The 19,411-nt window shown below is 42.3% G+C and overlaps 1 protein-coding gene across 2 annotated transcripts in view; it reads left to right on the plus strand.

Moving 5' to 3' along the window:
* LOC148508925 (NXPE family member 4-like) overlaps positions 1-19,411 on the plus strand; it is a 255,212-nt gene that overhangs the window by 175,024 nt on the left and 60,777 nt on the right. For both annotated transcript variants that reach the window (XM_088443813.1, XM_088443814.1), the window contains exon 4: positions 8,850-9,068. In XM_088443813.1, the coding sequence (XP_088299939.1) occupies positions 8,850-9,068 (219 nt within the window). The remainder of the gene's footprint in view (positions 1-8,849; positions 9,069-19,411) is intronic.

Genomic DNA, 19,411 nt, shown 5'->3' on the forward strand with positions numbered 1-19,411 from the left:
GAAAACCCGAGCCAGACTCTGATCTGGCCTCGGATCTGCATTTGTTTCTCAGGGAACCGGACCCGCTCATCTCTACTTATTACTACTTATGTTGTAAATGTTAATTATTGAATCTTTTTTACTCCTATATGGCGTTTTGGGCCTGATTCTAAGTTGGAAGTAAAGGAAAAAAGAGCAAGTATCAGTGCACCTGGATAAACCATGTTATGACTTTTGCATGTAGCCCACAAATGCTGGACAGTCTTATTTTTGCACTGCAATTTAGCAAGCTCTTGTCAAATCTAATTCTCTCAGCACATTTTAAATTCGCCCTACCTGCAGTGCAGCATAAGTAATATAAGGGGACAAGGCTATGGAATGTACTCAAAGCTGCCCTACTGTAGATACAATACACAGGGTATCCCAAAACTCCAGAGAGTATGGAAGTGTGTAGAAATGAATGTTAATGTACCCTAGGGACTAAGTAAAAGTAATTATATATATATATATATATTTTTTTTTTATTATTATTTTTTTTTTTCTTTAAGAATTTTTCTATACTGCCAGCAGCATGTAGATCTGAAAAGAAAAGAATATAAAGCAAAGTAGTTTATCTTCAAAATTTATTCAAAATATAACAGAGATTACAATTCCTGATATGCTAAGTTTCTGAGATGCAGGGGTATATTTACTAAAGTGAATGTATTTAGAAGTGGAGTTATTGCTCATAACAACGAATCAGATTCTAGCTATTATCTTCCAGAAGTTGCTAGATAAATGATTAGTAGAATCTGATTGGTTGCTTTTGGGCAACAACTCCACTTCTAAAACTCTCACTTTAGTAACTATATCCCACAGAGTAAGTGCGACGAACAGGATAATAATACGCTAAAAAAAGCAACACAATATTGTATTATCTTCAGAGTATACTGTTTATGATATGCCAAGTTCTCAAGTATACTCTAGAGGCAAAACTGTAGATGAAAATGATAGGTTTATTTCATTAGCTCATAAAAAGAACAAAATGGAAAAACCAATATTAAGCTCTAAGGGGGCATTTCAATTGTTTTCCCCAACATGTAAGCTCTGACTAATGAGTGCCCGACGGTGCAATTTAATCATTGCTCTGTTCAGGATTGAATAGCCACCGGCACTGGCATTTCTCTTGCACCCTCCTGAGGTGGTGAGCATAAATGTGCAATAAGTCTGCAAAGCAGTACTTTAGACTGGTTAAGGTGCTTTGTGTGGTTAAACTCGGTGCTTCTGGGTGGACACATGGCACTCGGATATGGGGGGAACAATTGAATTGCTCCGATTGGCGCCCATTATGTTTGTTTATACAAAAAACAATTGAATTCCCCCCTATAACACCACACAGGAAAATTAGCTCTTGAGTAGAGCAACTTTTTGTAGAAAAGTTGGACCATTATTAGATTTCAAACAAAAGTTAGTGTTTATTTGCAGACAGGGTGGTTCTGGGTACATCCTGTATGTCTAACTGTTTTATGTTCACTGGAAACGAATCCTTTGGAAAAAGGGAACTTGAAAGAGAGATGGACTATAGTTTGAAACAAATATACATGGTGTATCCAGAAACACCCTGCCTGCAAACAAATGCTAACTTTTGTTTGGAATCTGGTATGGGTCCAACTTTTTACAAATGTTTGCTCTACTTAAGAGCTAATTTCTCCTGAGTGCTCTTTTAGAGCTTAGTATTGTTTATTCTATTTTCTTCTGATTATTTGTGCTTTTTATGAGCTAATTAAATAAACCTATCTTTTTTATCAACGGTTTTGCCTCTATACCTAGGCTTACCATTCTATCCCTTTAAACCGGGACACTTATGGATTACACAGGTTCTATGGTTGACTAAAACCAGGTGAAATGTAAGCTTAAAGACAGCAAGCCACAAAACCTGTGTAATTCATGAGTGTCCTGGGGTAAAATAAAAGGATAGCATGGTAAGCCTATCTATCTATACCTGATAGCTTGGTATATCATAAACTGTATACTTTGAAGATAATATAACATTATGTTGCTTTTTATGAGCTAATTTTTAACTTGTCCTTTGCACCAACTCTGCATCTCAGAAATTGTATGCTCCATTATTTTTTAATGAAGAAAATATACTATTATGCTTTATATTTTTGTCTTTTCAGATCTACAAGTTGTTGGCTATATTAAAAAATCATCAAAGGAAAGTATATATATATATATATATATATATATATATATATATATAAAACAAAGCGACAGGCCGGCACTCCAAAAACTAAACATGTACTTGCCCAGGTGCCTTCTCAGGACCAAGTTCCAAGCCCAAATATGTACCCACAGCAGAGCGGCACTCACGGGTCATTCAGTCACAAATACAGGATACCAGATCCACGATGTTTCAACGTTTCGGTTTATTCAACCTTTCTCAAGAATACAAAAAAACATACAACATACACACCTTAAATAGCCCAGAACCCTCGTGTATCACCGCGTCCATGTCGGCGCGCAGAGATGACGTCACACGCCTGCGGCGCCCGCACATCACGTGACCAAAACACGTGTATCCAATGCAGAGGCCCGGCTAGTGCCCGCCCCTCTCCCGCTCCATTGGTGGATCATAAATCACCATGGTAACATACATCATACAAACAGTGAATATACATCAATCTGAACGCCAGTACAGTCAGGTAGGTTGAGAGAAACATATTCAAACATACCAATATAAACTACCAGTGTAGTAATCCTGTCTCCCATATACAGGCAATCAATATATATGCGCCCCATGATACTCCCAAATATATAAGTTTCACATCAAATAACGGATGGATGGCTGCAGAATGTCACTCACAAAATTACCAAAAATAGATCTAAATATATGACACCCGGATGATATAACTTAACTGAGACAGACCCTACAAAGGCAATATGATAACTGCTGTATAGGACATGACACCAGCATAGAAAAAACAATACATGTATACATTATATAAAACAAGCCAAAGACAACGATTCATTTAACCCATTGGGTGCAACCGTGTCCATATTATATATCCATGTGGCCTCACATTGCAGCAACTTACGGTCACGATCTCCGCCTCTTTTCAAGGTGGGAATATGATCCACTATCTTATATGTGAGCGATGCCAAGGAGTGTTGTTTCGCTTTGAAATGTTTCGCTACAGGCTGATCTATGTCTCTACCACTTAATGCAAGACGAATGGCAGAACGGTGTTGTGCCATTCTTTCACGAAACATACAACTCGTCTTGCCAATGTACATCAAACTGCAGGGACATTTAATGCAGTACACCACGTACTTACTAGTGCATGTGACAACATGCTTAATCGGTATCTGTTTACCAGACCGAGGATGGGAGATATAGCTCCCAGTTTCTAAATATCTGCACGTGGTGCAACCAATGCATCTATAACATCCTGGATGTTTGGTTAAAAAGTGAGTAGTATTCAAGACTGTATATCTGCCTATGTCGCTTTTAATTAACCAGTCTCGCAAATTTCTCCCTCTCTTGTGACACATCATCAACTTGGAGTTCACAAGAGGTTTCAAAGCGATATCAGTGTTTATAATCGGCCACAATTTTTTAGCCGTACGTTGTACACAGGTACTGGCTGTATTAAATTCACTAACAAAGAACATTTTCTGAGTCTCATCATTACGACTGCTATTATGGTCAAAGGATTGTACTAAATCCCTCCGATCCAAGCTCAGAACTTTATTCTTGGCCATTATTAGATTGTTCCTTTTGTAGCCTCGCTGTAGAAATTTTAAGAGCATCTTGTCAATTTCCAATCTAGCTGTATTGTCATCCTTGGTGATACGTCGAATGCGCAAAAATTGGGAGTAAGGTAACCCACGTATCAGGGCCGGAGAATGGTGGCTGCGGGCATGTAGGATAGTATTATAGTCTGTCGGTTTATGATAAACACAAGTTGATAATTCATTGTTGATGAAACTAATTTCCACATCCAGGTAGTGAACTACTTTATGATCACACAAATATGTGAATTTAATGGCAGGATGGAGCGTGTTAATCTCTTGCATAGCTGTTGTGAATTCCTCAATTGTACCCGTCCAAAAAACTAAAATATCGTCGATATACCTGTAAAATAAAAGGCAATGAGGTCCAAACCTTGGATTATTCAAAAAGAGATCCTTTTCCACCTGAAACATAAAAATGTTGGCAAAAGAGGGGGCCACAGGAGATCCCATTGCACACCCTCTACATTGCAAAAAAAACTCATTATTGAACAAAAAATAATTACATGCCAGTGTTTTTTCTAATGCCTGCATGAAGAACGGTATGGCAGGACCCGTGTATTGTGGATGCTCTTGTAAAAATTGGCAAACACTATTCAACCCTTGTTGTTGTGGAATGCTAGTGTACAATGACACAACATCAATTGTACACATCACTAAATCCCTAGGGAGTACACCGATGTTATTTAATATCTGTAGCAGCATGTTAGTGTCTCTGAGAGTAGTGCTTTCCGCCGCTACTAGAGGTTGAAGAAAAAAATCCAGGTATTTAGACACCTTGCTGTAAATAGAGTCCCTGGCCGAAATTATTGGTCGACCAGGTGGTGACGTCATGGACTTGTGAATCTTTGGTAGCGTGTATATCAATGGAATCCGAGGATATTCTATTGTCAAATTCTTTTTCACACTGGCAGAGATGACATTATTGTCCACTGCTCGTTGTAAGAAGTTATTCAGATCCAGTTGGAAGTCTTGTGTAGGGTCCCGTTCTAGTTTATGGTACACCTCTTCATCTAGTAATTGGCGGTAAAGTTCAACTTTGTAGTCCTCAATATTTTGAATCACCAAGGCACCCCCCTTGTCTGCCGGTCATATAACGATAGACTCGTCTTAACTTAAATCTTTGAGGGCTTGGAACTCATTTGGGGCAAGGTTGTGGCGTTTACTTGAGGCCACATCATGATGAGACATGACCTCATGGTCCAGTAGTCGTATAAAACTTTTTATAGAAGGATTGTGTGATTGGGGTTCAAACGATGACTTCGATCTTATATTCTCCAACTCTGGTGCAGGAAGTATATTCTCCGTATTAGCATAAAATTCTTTGAGTTTCAAACTCCGTTGGAATCTCCATAAGTCCTTTTTCCACTCAAATGGTCTGAAGTTGTTAGTTGGAACAAAGGTGAGTCCCTTGTTCAATACACTAGCTTCTGACTCAGAGATGTCACGGCTAGATAAGTTGATAATATTGCTAATTACCGGTGGTTTCTCCTGCCTTTCCCTCTGGCCACCACGCCTCGTCCTGCACCTCCGTCTTTTCTTGCCCGGGTGACACGGGCTACCACCACTAAAGGGGGTTTGGAATTAATGGGTAATGGAGAAGGCTCAGTGTCACTTGCAGAGGAGTTTGCACTACTGGACGCTTCAATGTCTCTGATACGGAAATGTCTCCTGTTCCCCAATCTTTGCGAATAGCCATCAGACTGGCGAGATGTAGCCCAGGTGTAAACTCTTTGGTCCTGGTAGTCTGCATTTACTTTAGCAAGCCTCTCTTTTTTAAACTTGATTAAATTCCTTTTGTATTCCTCAAGTAGTTTATTAAGTTTACCTAACCAATCATATTGCGTGTCATTGGAAAGGACCGTTTTGTGGGTGTCCTCAAAATTTCTAATTTTTTCTTTAATAATACCAAGTTCCCTGGCTGATTCCTCGATCACGAGAATCATCAGATCCAGGGAACATTCAACTTATCTAGCCGTGACATCTCTGAGTCAGAAGCTAGTGTATTGAACAAGGGACTCACCTTTGTTCCAACTAACAACTTCAGACCATTTGAGTGGAAAAAGGACTTATGGAGATTCCAACGGAGTTTGAAACTCAAAGAATTTTATGCTAATACGGAGAATATACTTCCTGCACCAGAGTTGGAGAATATAAGATCTAAGTCATCGTTTGAACCCCAATCACACAATCCTTCTATAAAAAGTTTTATACGATGAGACATGAGGCCACATCATGATGAGACATGAGGTCATGTCTCATCATGATGTGGCCTCAAGTAAACGCCACAACCTTGCCCCAAATGAGTTCCAAGCCCTCAAAGATTTAAGTCAAGACGAGTCTATCGTTATACGACCGGCAGACAAGGGGGGTGCCTTGGTGATTCAAAATATTGAGGACTACAAAGTTGAACTTTACCGCCAATTACTAGATGAAGAAGTGTACCATAAACTAGAATGGGACCCTACACAAGACTTCCAACTGGATCTGAATAACTTCTTACAACGAGCAGTGGACAATAATGTCATCTCTGCCAGTGTGAAAAAGAATTTGACAATTGAATATCCTCAGATTCCATTGATATACACGCTACCAAAGATTCACCACTCCGTGACGTCACCACCTGGTCGACCAATAATTTCGGCCAGGGACTCTATTTACAGCAAGGTGTCTAAATACTTGGATTTTTTTCTTCAACCTCTAGTAGCGGCGGAAAGCACTACTCTCAGAGACACTAACATGCTGCTACAGATATTAAATAACATCAGTGTACTCCCTAGGGATTTAGTGATGTGTACAATTGACGTTGTGTCATTGTACACTAGCATTCCACAACAACAAGGGTTGAATAGTGTTTGCCAATTTTTACAAGAGCATCCACAATACACGGGTCATGCCATACCATTCTTCATGCAGGCATTAGAAAAAACACTGGCATGTAATTATTTTTTGTTCAATAATGAGTTTTTTTTGCAATGTAGAGGGTGTGCCATGGGATCTCCTGTGGCCCCCTCTTTTGCCAACATTTTTATGTTTCATGTGGAAAAGGATCTCTTTTTGAATAATCCAAGGTTTGGTCCCCATTGCCTTTTATTTTACAGGTATATCGACGATATTTTAGTTTTTTGGACGGGTACAATTGAGGAATTCACAACAGCTATGCAAGAGATTAACACGCTCCATCCTGCCATTAAATTCACATATTTGTGTGATCATAAAGTAGTTCACTACCTGGATGTGGAAATTAGTTTCATCAACAATGAATTATCAACTTGTGTTTATCATAAACCGACAGACTATAATACTATCCTACATGCCCGCAGCCACCATTCTCCGGCCCTGATACGTGGGTTACCTTACTCCCAATTTTTGCGCATTCGACGTATCACCAAGGATGACAATACAGCTAGATTGGAAATTGACAAGATGCTCTTAAAATTTCTACAGCGAGGCTACAAAAGGAACAATCTAATAATGGCCAAGAATAAAGTTCTGAGCTTGGATCGGAGGGATTTAGTACAATCCTTTGACCATAATAGCAGTCGTAATGATGAGACTCAGAAAATGTTCTTTGTTAGTGAATTTAATACAGCCAGTACCTGTGTACAACGTACGGCTAAAAAATTGTGGCCGATTATAAACACTGATATCGCTTTGAAACCTCTTGTGAACTCCAAGTTGATGATGTGTCACAAGAGAGGGAGAAATTTGCGAGACTGGTTAATTAAAAGCGACATAGGCAGATATACAGTCTTGAATACTACTCACTTTTTAACCAAACATCCAGGATGTTATAGATGCATTGGTTGCACCACGTGCAGATATTTAGAAACTGGGAGTTATATCTCCCATCCTCGGTCTGGTAAACAGATACCGATTAAGCATGTTGTCACATGCACTAGTAAGTACGTGGTGTACTGCATTAAATGTCCCTGCAGTTTGATGTACATTGGCAAGACGAGTTGTATGTTTCGTGAAAGAATGGCACAACACCGTTCTGCCATTCGTCTTGCATTAAGTGGTAGAGACATAGATCAGCCTGTAGCGAAACATTTCAAAGCGAAACAACACTCCTTGGCATCGCTCACATATAAGATAGTGGATCATATTCCCACCTTGAAAAGAGGCGGAGATCGTGACCGTAAGTTGCTGCAATGTGAGGCCACATGGATATATAATATGGACACGGTTGCACCCAATGGGTTAAATGAATCGTTGTCTTTGGCTTGTTTTATATAATGTATACATGTATTGTTTTTTCTATGCTGGTGTCATGTCCTATACAGCAGTTATCATATTGCCTTTGTAGGGTCTGTCTCAGTTAAGTTATATCATCCGGGTGTCATATATTTAGATCTATTTTTGGTAATTTTGTGAGTGACATTCTGCAGCCATCCATCCGTTATTTGATGTGACACTTATATATTTGGGAGTATCATGGGGCGCATATATATTGATTGCCTGTATATGGGAGACAGGATTACTACACTGGTAGTTTATATTGGTATGTTTGAATATGTTTCTCTCAACCTACCTGACTGTACTGGCGTTCAGATTGATGTATATTCACTGTTTGTATGATGTATGTTACCATGGTGATTATGATCCACCAATGGAGCGGGAGAGGGGCGGGCACTAGCCGGGCCTCTGCATTGGATACACGTGTTTTGGTCACGTGACGTGCGGGCGCCGCAGGCGTGTGACGTCATCTCTGCGCGCCAACATGGACGCGGTGATACACGAGGGTTCTGGGCTATTTAAGGTGTGTATGTTGTATGTTTTTTTGTATTCTTGAGAAAGGTTGAATAAACCGAAACGTTGAAACATCGTGGATCTGGTATCCTGTATTTGTGACTGAATGACCCGTGAGTGCCGCTCTGCTGTGGGTATATATATATATATATATATATATCTAATTACTTTACCACCTATTCTACGCACTTGCAGTGTAGCATAGTTTTGCCAGGGTGCATGGTTACTCGATCTTTTTCGCTTTACTCACACCTCAGAATCATGTCCTTTATGTGTTATTCTTATTATTGTACTCCTATTGTTAATAAATTGTATTAGCAAATGTTTAATTTCTTTTTATACAGATTCAAGTTCAGAGACAAAAGAAAAATGTAAAACTGGAATGAAGTTAGAATATCCCAGTGGATATGTCATGAAGGAGATCTGGTACCCAAAACTATGCAGCATGAAGACATATCACAGTATGGAAGAACTAAACACATGCATGAAAGGAAAGTTCTTTTACTTGTTTGGGGATTCAACAATGCATCAGTGGATGAACTATTTTGAAAATAAAATAAAAAGTAAGTATTAAAAAGCAAGTAAAGTGTATATAGGCATGTTTGTTCCATAGACAGATTAGATTAAGTCACCCATAGTTTTATTATTTTACACAACACTCTTAAGCTATAACTTAACTAATAAATAAGACACAGACAACTGTATAGAATTGGTAAAAGAGGTCACAGCCAAATTTATTATATGAAATTAGAATTGTTAATTAGTCCTGGTGGCGAAAAAGCAGTGCTACCTCAGTCCACAGCTCATAATTAATTGATCGCTTTACCAAAATGGGGTGGAGTTTTCTCCACCCCCTGCACAAGCTATCCTGGGTAGAACCACCCCCCCTTAACTAGCATAGTGCTGGTCCCTCCCTAGGATGAAGACCTGGTTCTCCCTTAAGGTAGCAACCGACTCGCTTTTCTCAAAGGGGGAATGCTAGCCAAGCTCAGCTGCGCTAAATTGAGCCGCCGAGGAGCACTGCTTTCCGCCTGCTGCGCCTCACCTGTTGGAACAAGAAACATAGCATATTCCAACGAGAAACGTATTGGTACACACCAATTTCTCACCATGAATAAATTATTGGTACAAACCAATTCCTCAATGTGCCGGGTGGGTGGGAGGGATCTCAAAATGGCAAGAGGCAGTTGACTCCTCCTGCAGCCTTAAAATACAAATGCTAAACCCCGCCTCGACGGGGCAGCTAATAGGCTAACCAAAATAATGATTGGCAACTGACCTCAACCAATTACAAACATTCAACAAAAACCAGCTCTAACTAGTACTGTACCAAAATAAAAAACAGTGTGCTTATATCTTCTCAAGCTTATTCAAGCATTCGAATATTTTAAACAGTTTAAATGAAGTGGGAAATAATCTTTTGGCAGTTCAAACAGGCTGCTAATTTTTATGTATTTAACTATTATGGACTTTTCTCATTCATCTTAATGTGGTAACCAAAAATTACTAAAAACAAATAGTAGGTACTACATTTAAACAGATAATTGAGACTTGGCACTTTGGGAAATACACTATAGATGATGTAATACTTATAATGCCATGGCACATTACATGTAATGTAACTTAAGGTGTTGTGTGACCCTTTAATATACTGTATGCCACATTTGTAGAAGGAAGAAAACACTTAAATTAGAAAGAATTGTACCAATAATTTAAAAGACAAAGCCACCCTCTGGTACTAAGCAGTGGTATAGCCAAGATTTGATATGAGGGGGAGCAAACATGAAAAAATAGTCTTTACCAGCAGTCATGGATGCTCCTGCATCAGTGCTATACTTTGCAGTATAGTTTGCTCCCGTTGTTGTATCAATTCCGGTGTTCGGTCTCCTCGAGAGCAGCACATCCATACCCGCATTTCCATCTGCATTGCTTCCAGGCCTCATTCCAGCTAAGTACTGTCGATTTCACATAGGGAAGCAACTACATTGGGCCGTGACCTAGGTCCTCACTGAGTAAAGTCCATATCCTCTTACGGGGATCCAGTGGGAGTCATTGGGGTAAATTTACTAAAGTGAGAATTTTTAGAAGTGGAGATGTTGCCCATAGCAACCAATCAGATTCTACTTCTAGAAGATAATAGCTAGAATCTGATTGATTGCTATGGGCAAAATCTCCACTTCTAAAAACTCTAATTTTAGTAAATTTACCCCATAGACTCTGCTCCAGTGTATGTGGTTGTGCCAATTTCACCTGTTTGCATTTACAGTATGACCTATGTGCATGTGTGTACTTTGATACACTCACTCTCTGGTTTTAAGTTCCAGAGTTATTACATCTACGGTACTCTGTGCCTCTGATTGCACACTACATGCTTTTCCTACAGTTTAACACTTCAGTGCCTCTCATTACATGCAATGCACTGTTCCCACAGTGTTAACACCTTTGTGTATCTTATTGCACGCTATGTGTTGTATAAACAGTACCAATATATTAGTGTACTGTATTGCACACTACAAACTACCACCTCTTGAAGTATCATAACTAAAGCCCTTTTGGTGTGTTCCCCGTAGAAGCAAAACCCCAAGGTTTAACAAGGTGTTTCTCACATGCTCCTTATATGGCCATCAGGCACCTAATGCTCCCGTTTTGTATCCCCTTCATTTGTATGCCCAATATTGTGCCCCTATCTCTATTGTGCTTATCTCCATCTGTTTTCCCGTGTTATGTCCCTCATATATCCTCATCTGTGTGTCCTGTCATGTAGTGTACACCCCCACATTTATGTTTTGTATTGTTATGTTTTCACCACCCCAGTCTCTATGTTTGTGCTCTGTTCTCAACACCAACCCTCCCATACACAAGACTTTTATTAAGTTTATCCCAAGTGCAAAGAGTAATCAAGGTGACAGAGTGATCTGAATTTGGTCTAAGGTGGGGAAAGAGCCATGGGTTGAATTTTAGGAAGTGTCTGACTAGTAACTCAATTTATAGATCTATAGTACCTAATGTTTAGTGTGTTGGGGATATGCAAAGACACACGTTGGCTAAGAAATGTGGCATGAAGAAATAGAGGGTCCCCAATCACCACGTGACTGGAGCCCTGGCCAAAATAGATTTCCATGATCTGGGTTTTCTATGGTTCTAGATAAAATGGTTGCAAGCCGTCTGTAGGTTAGCACTAGTCTGATCTAGTACCTCAACTAGCAAAGTCTGAAAAAAATAAAAGATTCTAGGGAGGACATTCATCTTTACTACCATGATCTTACGATCTACTATAGGCCATAAAGTTCTTTGACCAATGAAATAGATCCTGGCCAATAGCGGTGAACAGAGGTCGATAGTTTTAACCATTCTAAACAAATAGCAATTTTGTATACTTCATTGTATTTTCAGAGATGTTGGTGGGGTTAATCCTAAATCTGTTAGCCACAGGATCAATGACTAGGGCAATTATCAGGAGGGGAAACTAAAATATGTCATGTAGTCTTGTTTATGGTGTAAGATTCATTATCAATACCATTAGAAAGAAGATTGGTGGACATGTGGTACTCTAGGTGTTAGTGTGGGCACAGACAGTGTCGGACTGGGATGTGAAAGGCTCACAAAGGGAATGCAATGTTAGGAGCCAGCTGAAAAACTTCCAACCTGCCATAGAATACATTTTATTGTCCCCTCAAAGGCACCTCTAAGTACGAGCTGCATGAGCCAGGGACATAGGGAATGCAGTTAGTACAGACAAGGAATGGTACACAGACAGGACAGGTAACACTAAGGATATGGAACACAGACATGACAGGCTGACTCAAGATATGGACCACAGACAGGACAGGCAGGCGTACAATATGGAACACAGACAGGACAGGCAGGCATAGGATATAGAACACAGACAGGACAGGCAGACGCAAGATATGGAACACAGACAGGACAGGCAGACGCAGGATATGGAACACAGACAGGACTGGCAGATGCAGGGTCTGGAACACAGACAGGGTAGGCAGGGAGGCAGACATAGGATATGGAAAAAAGACAGGACAGGCAGATGCAGGATATAGAACACAGACAGGACAGGCAGATACAGGGTATGGAACACAGACAGGACCAAGGGCAAATTGGAATGGAAAACCAGCCCAGGAAATTTCTGGGAGCAGCCTGAATAGGGGTGGGATCTGTGGAGGGTGCGGGATATTTTTTCTCGAAAGATGAACACTTTAGGCCTTCTTCCTACTAGCCCCAACAATAAATAAGTTTAACTTTATTTCAAATTTACCTCCTTACCCCAACTAGCATTATCATTTATTATCCCCATCAACTACATATTACATTAATATTCCCACTATATAACCTTAATAGCCCTCACCACTTCACATTAATAACACCCACACATTACATTAATACCATCACACATATATTATAATAATATTAATAATAATATTATTAATAATAATATAATTACACACACAGTATAAAAACCATACAAACACATTATATTAAAATCATCACACGTTGGGATATATTATATTAATGTCAACACATCTACACACTATATTAATGCCGGCACACAGAAACACATACACACATACATATTATACAAATAACATCTACCCTGTGCTCTCTATCACTGCACTGTTACAGATAACGCTCCCCTGAAGAGTGCAGCTGCAAGGAGGGACAGAAGAGGGGTGACATGTGGAGCTGCCATGTTGTATCATTTGCTGAGATCCAATATCCACCATATACTACCAAGCATTTCACTGCACCAGATTTATGGGTAAATGCAGAGTTCAGATGATTTTATTGATTGTCAGAATACAATTTTTACAGTACTTTACTAGTATTTATTTTATACAGGTATTTTTCAATTGCTGGTCCACTTTGTGTTTGTGTGGGAGGGGGGTGCTAGAGGCATTAGGAAGAAAAGAGGAATAATAAGCAAAGTAAGATGCTGGGAGGAGAGGAAAGGGGGAGAGAGAAGATTGTTCAGATCTATGTAAGACAGCCAGACCACCTAACAAAATTAATCAAGCAACTAAACACCTCTGTTATCAATACTGGAATGATATCACTTCCGCCCAGACACATCAGCCTTGTACATAACATAACATCAGGTAAAAAATGGGTCAATGGCTAATATTAAAAGGTACATCCAGCAATACAATTACCAGCTACTTACTTTTACTGGGCTGAATATGGCTGGAGGCAGCTGGTTCAGTCCAGGGCCATAGGTTACTTTCTTCTTTTCACAATTCCTCTTCTCTGTGTGCTCAGTGCTGCTGAACTCTCTGTCATCTTGATTGGTCTCTCCACACGGAATCGGTATGAAATACCGCCGGCCGATTCCCGGCAGCCCGACATCTGAACAGATCACTGCAGCGGCAGGCCGACAGCGCTGGAAATCCCGATTGTCCTAAGGTAAGTAATCACTAACCTAACCCCCCTAACCCTAACCCTTCTTAGGGGTGCCTAACCCTAACCTCCCCCCCAAGTGCCTAACCCTAATCCCCCCTGTAAGTGCCTAACCCTAACCCCCCCCCTTCCCCGCTGCCTAACCCTAAGTTCCCCCCCGGGGGTGCCTAACCCTAACCCTCCCTCCCCCTAGCCTAACTCTCCTGGGGGATGCCTAATCCCTAAGAAAACCCTGGTGCGCTAAACCTAACCCTCCCCACCCGTGGCTGTCCGCTCGCGGCGCCCGGCATCCCTTTCGATCGGGATGCCGGGCGCCTGCCTCCCGGCTTCGGGAAAATGACAGGCGTCTAGATATAGATGCCTGTCATTTAACCCACGCCGGTATAAAGCAGTCGGGAAGCCGGCTGTCAGGATCATGTCAGTCGGTTTACCGATTGCATCCCCTCCACACACATATGACAGGAGGTGGAGCAAGGAATTGAATGAAGGGAGCCTGGGACAGCAGGGGCTGGGTGATGCTAGTGTATGACACAACAGATGCCCGGCATCTGGGCTTGTTGCTGCAGCATGCTGTGTGTTCCCTCCGCCCCCCCCCTACGCGCGAATGCGTCCCACTAAGCCCGGCTACCTCTCAGAAAGTGGCATGGCCTAAAATCAGTGGGGGCAACAGGGAATTACCCAACTCCCTGGTGGCCCAGTCCGAGTTTGTGCACAGAAAAGTTAACTTTAGATGGTACCTTACATTTGGAATGGTAGTTCCAATGGATCTTCCTTATCCTTCTCAGACAGACAGAGAGGTTTGCCCCACACACACAGTAAAATGACATAACATGACAGCAATTATAAGAGTACGTGAGTCCAGGAGCTGTTACAATGGAGAAAATAATGATCACCATACAAATGACAGTCAATTTAACACAAATTAATTATGACAAATATAAGACCGTAGTTAGCAATATTGTAGTAAATATGCAATATACAATAATTATCTGTATAGTTAAATAGGCTTCTTTATCCTAACTGCTGCAACACCTCTTTAGCTATAACTATGAATAATACAGTTTCTCAATTACTTCAATACACTATACATGCAATAACATTCTCAATAATACATATATGTAAATATAGCAAAACAGATTTTTCAGCAGACTAGAAAAACCCCAGACTGATCAGTCAATTACTTTAAAGTAAAAACAAAGGGACTGATTCAGACCCGGACGCTATTTGCGTGTGCTCGCTGGCTAAAAGGGGCCGGCTATTTAAATCATGTGTTCGCACTGCGTCGCGTAAAGCCGCCCACTAAGTAATAGCGAGTGGCCGCACTATGCGCTCGCCCCTGTATAAAGACGCCCCTTTGCCACTCGCAACACACGTCATTTCCGGCAGTTGTAGGATTTATCGGGAACATCGAGAGCCATCGGAGCTGCTCGCAGTGCTTATGGTAGCCTTTTCCCACCACAACATTGCGAGCAGTTCTGGCTAAAATACAACCCAGTCACGTGTGTAATGACGCTAATTTGCTAATTATGCACACCCATTAAACGCCGTTCGCACCTTCCCCTGTTACCACCCTCAAACGGCACTATCTGTCACTCAAAATAGCGGCCCGACTGCAGGCTACGGGGGAGCACTCTCACATCGCAATGACTGTTTCGCGCACGCACATTGCGACTCATACGCATTCGCAGATTGTGAAAAATCGCTCAATGCGAGCGAGCGCAGCATAGTGTCCGGGTCTGAATCAGGCCCAAAGTCCTTTAGCTGGAATACTATCTTGCTAGGTTGTCATTGTCCTATAACAGACATGTACTGTACTTTACTGTACTTGTAATTCACAATAGGCAAATGTAATAGACAGGGCCGGACTGGGACTAAAAATAGGCCCTGGCATTTAAAGAACACAGAGGCCCACCTTGGCGTCCGCATCTGGCTCCTGGCATAGTCTGCTCCCCTTACTATTCCTGACTCCTCCCACTTGCTCTTACAAATATAATTAATATTAGAGCAACATACAAGTACACATCATTCTCTGTATTAAAATACACACATCACAGCTCGTACTGCAGGGGATTCAAACATGTGCCAAAGTCAGACATTTGGTATTTGGTTGATTCTGTTAGGTAAAGCTGACGCTACATTGGTGTAAGTCACACACAAAGAAAAGGGAAGGCATTTTCCCAATGGACCAAGCCCTGGTTTAGCAGTTGTAGAGGATTAGATAGTGATCACTGTAGGAATTTTTAAGGCAGGGGTGCTGAACACAGAGGAGGTCACATCTGTACACACCAAAGCAGAGCCATAACTACACATTTTGGTGCCCTGTGTACATAAGGAGCATTGGTGCCCCCTTCCACACTTTAAGAGGGGAAGAGCGCGCCATAGGCGCGCTTTGAAAAAAACCAGAGTGTAGTCTCGCTGGGAAAGGGCGTGACCACACAATAGTACCCTCAATTCAAATTATGCCACAAAGTATTGCCCCTTAGTCACATTAAACCGCACAGTAGTGTACCTTAGTCACATTACACTGCACAGTAGTGTCCCTTACACATTATGTCACACACCGTAATGGCCCTTACACATTATGCCACACACCGTAATGGCCCTTACACATTATGCCATACACCATAATGGCCCTTACACATTATGCCATACACCATAATGGCCACTACACACATAGGCAAAAGTAGACATTTTGTAATGGGTGGTCCCAGCAAGGCTGCCAAGACACTGGACAGGCCCAGGTATGGTGGGAGTGCATGACTAGATGGTAGGGCATGGCAACTCCCTCTCATTTACAGCATGATTATAGTGTGAGCTGCTGTGAAGCAGAGGTGTCAGTTGAGTTGTGTGTGGTTGCTGCATATTGGAGACATTGGTTACACCTCTCCTGTACTCCCATGACCCTAAAGAGACTTAGGTACTTTATACCCATACTCCTGGGTCCCAGGGCCCGATTCAGACTTGCTTGCTAGATGGGTTCGCACGCTGCCAAAGTATGAAAATCCTGCAATCGCACAGCAAGGCATTAGCATGCTCACTATGTTTTGGCGTGCGATCGCGGTGTGTATGCAGACACCCACCAGTCTGTCTTAAGACGTCCACTTTCCCTTCGCAATACATGTCATCTCCAGGAAGTGCATGCAACAATCGGTAACATCGAGAACCATCGGATGCTTACGCAGCGCTTGTGGTAGACCATACCCTACCGCAAGCACTGCAAGTGCTTCCGTGTAAAGATCAGCCAAGTGACGTGTACTATGATGCTGCATCTTAATTATGCACGCCTCTGAAATAGCGTTCGCACCACCACTCCCCCGTTTCCATCGACCAACACCTGTCAGCACCCACAAATGGCTCGTCCTGTCACTCAAGCTAGCAAGGCTTCTATGCACAAGGGGCGATCGCTTCGTAATACGCATGTGCACATTGCAAACATTGGCAGGTCTGAATCGGGCCCCCAGTTCCAACTAGGGGTGTGCACCGGCCACTTTTCGTGTTTTGTGTTTTGGTTTTGGATCTGGATCTTTCTTCGTGTTTTGGATCTGGATTGGTTTTGCCAAAACCACCCTTCCGTGTTTTGGGTTCTGGGTTTTGTGTTTTGGATCTGTATTTTTTTTAAAAAAAGCATAAAAACAGCTAAAATCACAGAATTTGTAGGTTTTTCTGCTCCTATGCTATTATTAACCACAATAACCTTAATTTCCACTCATTTCCAGTCTATTCTGAACACCTCACAATGGTGTTTTTATGTCCAAAAGGTTGCACCGAGGTAGCTGGATGACTATGCTAAGCGACAGGAGTGGGCGGCACAAACACGTGACCCATCTAGGAGTGACACTGCAGTGGCAGACAGGATGGCAGTTAGAAAAACTAGGCCCCAAACTGTACATAATGCAAAGAATAAAAAGAGGTGCAAGATGGAATTGTCCTTGGGCCCTCCCACCCACCCTTGTGTTGTATAAACAGGACATGCACACTTTAACAAACCAATCATTTCAGCGCCAGGGTCTGCCACACAACTGTGGCTGAAATGATTGGTTCGTTTGGGCCCCCACAAAACAAGCTGGCAATTAATGTGTCCCTGCACAAACTGGCTCTACGGAGGCAAGATGTCATCCTCATCCTCCTCATCCACCAATTCCTCACCCTCTTCAGTGTGTACATCCTCATCCTCACAAAGTATTAACTCGTCCCCACTTGAATCCACCACCACAGGTCCCTCTGTACCTTCTGGAGGCTGGTCTCCCTGGAAGAGCTGATAATTCATTTTGATGAACATCATCTTCTCCACATTCTGTGGAAGCAACCTCCTACGCCTTTCGCTGACAAGGTTCCCGGCTGCACTAAACACTCTTTTGGAGTACACACTGGAGGGGGGGCAACTCAGGTAAAATAGAGCCAGTTTGTACAGGGGCCTCCAAATTGCCTCTTTTTCCTGCCAGTACAGGTATGGACTGTCTGACATGCCTACTTGGATGCTGTCACCGATGTAATCCTCCACCATTCTGTCAATGGTGACAGTATCATATGCAGTGACAGTAGACATGTCAGAAATTGTTGCCAGGTCCTTCAGTCCGGACCAGATGTCCAAACTTGGTCCTGCCTGCCCTGCATCACCACCAGCGGGTTGCTTAGGATACCTAAGTTTTTTCTTGGAAGCCCCAGTTGCGGGAGAAAATGAAGAAGGAGCCGTTGACGTGTCACGTTCCGCTTCAGCTGACAGTGTGTTCACCAGCAGGTCTTTGCACCTCTGCAGGTTTGTGTCGGCCGGAAAGAGAGACACCACATAGGCTTTAAACCTAGGATCGAGCACGGTGGCCAAAATGTAGTGGTCTGATTTCAACAGATTGACCACCCTGGAATCCTGGCAAAGCGAATGAAGGGCTTCATCCACAAGTCCCACATGCCGAGCGGAATCGCTCCGTCTTAGCTCCTCCTTCACTTTCTCCAGCTGCTTCTGCAAAAGCCTGATGAGGGGAATGACCTGACTCAAGCTGGCAGTGTCTGAACTGACTTCACGTGTGGCAAGTTCGAAGGGCTGGAGAACCTTGCACAACACGGAAATCATTCTCCACTGCGCTTGAGTCAGGTGCATACCCCCTCCTTTGCCTATGTCATAGGTGGATGTATAGGCTTGTATGGCCTTTTGCTGCTCCTCCATCCTCTGAAGCATATAGAGGGTTGAGTTCCACCGCGTCACAACCTCTTGCTTCAGGTGATGGCGGGGCAGGTTCAAGAGTGTTTGCTGGAGCTCCAGTCTTCGGCACGCAGTCGCTGAATGGCGAAAGTGGCCAGAAATTTTTCGGGCCACCCAAAGTGTCTCCTGCACGCCCCTGTCGCTTTTCAGAAAATTCTGCACCACCAAGTTTATTGTGTGAGCAAAACATGGGACGTGCTGGAATTTGCCCAGATGTAATGCCCGCACAATATTGGTGGCGTTGTCAGATATCACAAATCCCCTGGAGAGTCTAAGTGGGGTAAGCCACTGGGCGATGATTTCCCT

The sequence above is a fragment of the Taudactylus pleione genome, unplaced genomic scaffold (genome assembly GCF_031769625.1).
Source record: "Taudactylus pleione unplaced genomic scaffold, aTauple2 ptg000334l, whole genome shotgun sequence".
Classification (NCBI taxonomy): Eukaryota; Metazoa; Chordata; class Amphibia; order Anura; family Myobatrachidae; genus Taudactylus; species Taudactylus pleione.